The sequence below is a fragment of the Aptenodytes forsteri genome, unplaced genomic scaffold (assembly GCF_000699145.1).
Source record: "Aptenodytes forsteri isolate BGI_AS27 unplaced genomic scaffold, ASM69914v1 Scaffold678, whole genome shotgun sequence".
NCBI lineage: Eukaryota > Metazoa > Chordata > Aves > Sphenisciformes > Spheniscidae > Aptenodytes > Aptenodytes forsteri.
In genome coordinates, this window is record NW_008795698.1 from 233,349 (window position 1) to 234,594 (window position 1,246).

Genomic DNA, 1,246 nt, shown 5'->3' on the forward strand with positions numbered 1-1,246 from the left:
GGGCTGTGGGCACCGTGCGGGACCTGGGGTCTTTTCCCCCAGGACACCGGGAGGCAGCCACAGGGCATGGTGCAGCACCCTGTCCCAGGGATGGGGCCACTCCGGGCATCAGCAGGCATCACTCGTGTCCCCCCGTCCTTCCCCACAGGAGATCGCCGAGTGCTGCAGGGCCATCCAGACTGAGGCCGTGGCGCTGAACCCGGGGCTGGGCCCGCTGCTGGTCCTGCCCCTGCACCCCGGCATGGGCCGCGCGGCACAGAAGGTGTACGAGGTGCTGGAGGAGAGCGGCCGAGAAAGGCGGGTGATAGTCACCCACTGGCTTGCGGACTCGTCCTTCTCTCTGGGCACCGTGCGCTTTGTCATCGACTCGGGACTGGAGCTGCGCAACGTGAGTGTGCCAGCCTGGGACAGGGAGCCAGGCGGCGGTGAGCGGGGGGCCTGGCTCTGCTCTGGGGCGCAGCTGGCAGCATGGGCAGAGGCAAGTCCGGGGAGGGAGCGGCGGGGCCGTGGCGGTCTGCGTTGTCTTGCTCAGCCCAGGCTCTGCCTGATGCCCCAGGCCGGGGTATGCTGTGCGGGGCGCGGGACCTGCCCCGGGGAGGTGGCAGTGGTGGCACTGCACCAGCAGGGTGGAGGGGCCTTTGGAGAAGGTGGGGGCTCGTCTGCGGGCTCCCCTTCTCACAGCCTCGCCTGCAGGTCTACAACCCCCGCATCCGGGCGGAGTCCCAGGTGCTGCGGCCCATCAGCAAGAGCCAGGCAGAGTCGCGCATGCAGCGAGCCGCAGGCAGCCCCCCAGGTGAGAGCCCCTGCCCAGGCGTCCCCTGAATGTGCCTCCAGCGGGAGAGGGCTGTTATCCCACCCCACTGGGGCCCCAGGCAGCCCGTGGCCCAGCGCGCTTCCCTGCCTGCCTGCGCTTGCTGCCCTGTCGCTGGGCTCCATCCCTCCCACCGTCATGGCTCATGGCCCCTCTCCTGCAGGCACCTGCCTGCGCCTCTACTCGGAGGCCTTCTATGAGCAGCGCCTGCCCCCCAGCCCCGCGCCTCACGTCAGCGAGACCAGCCTCAGCCGCCTCGTGCTGCTGCTGAAGCGCCTGGACATCGCTGACATGGGCCAGTGTGACTTCCTCGACCGGCCAGGTAGTGCCCGTGGGGCGCAGAGGGGACGGGCATGGCATGGGGGGGCTGGAGCAGAGGGGCGCAATAGGGCGGCCATGCGGGAGGAGCTGGAGGCTGGCCATGGCCGTGGGCGG

At 70.5% G+C, this 1,246-nt stretch overlaps 1 protein-coding gene across 1 annotated transcript in view; it reads left to right on the plus strand.

The window, feature by feature from the left end:
* The window catches only part of DQX1 (DEAQ-box RNA dependent ATPase 1), a 16,542-nt gene that overhangs the window by 6,599 nt on the left and 8,697 nt on the right, over positions 1–1,246 (plus strand). The window contains exons 4-6 of the mRNA XM_009283161.2: positions 149–388; positions 694–793; positions 975–1,133. Of these exons, the coding sequence (XP_009281436.1) occupies positions 149–388; positions 694–793; positions 975–1,133 (499 nt within the window). The remainder of the gene's footprint in view (positions 1–148; positions 389–693; positions 794–974; positions 1,134–1,246) is intronic.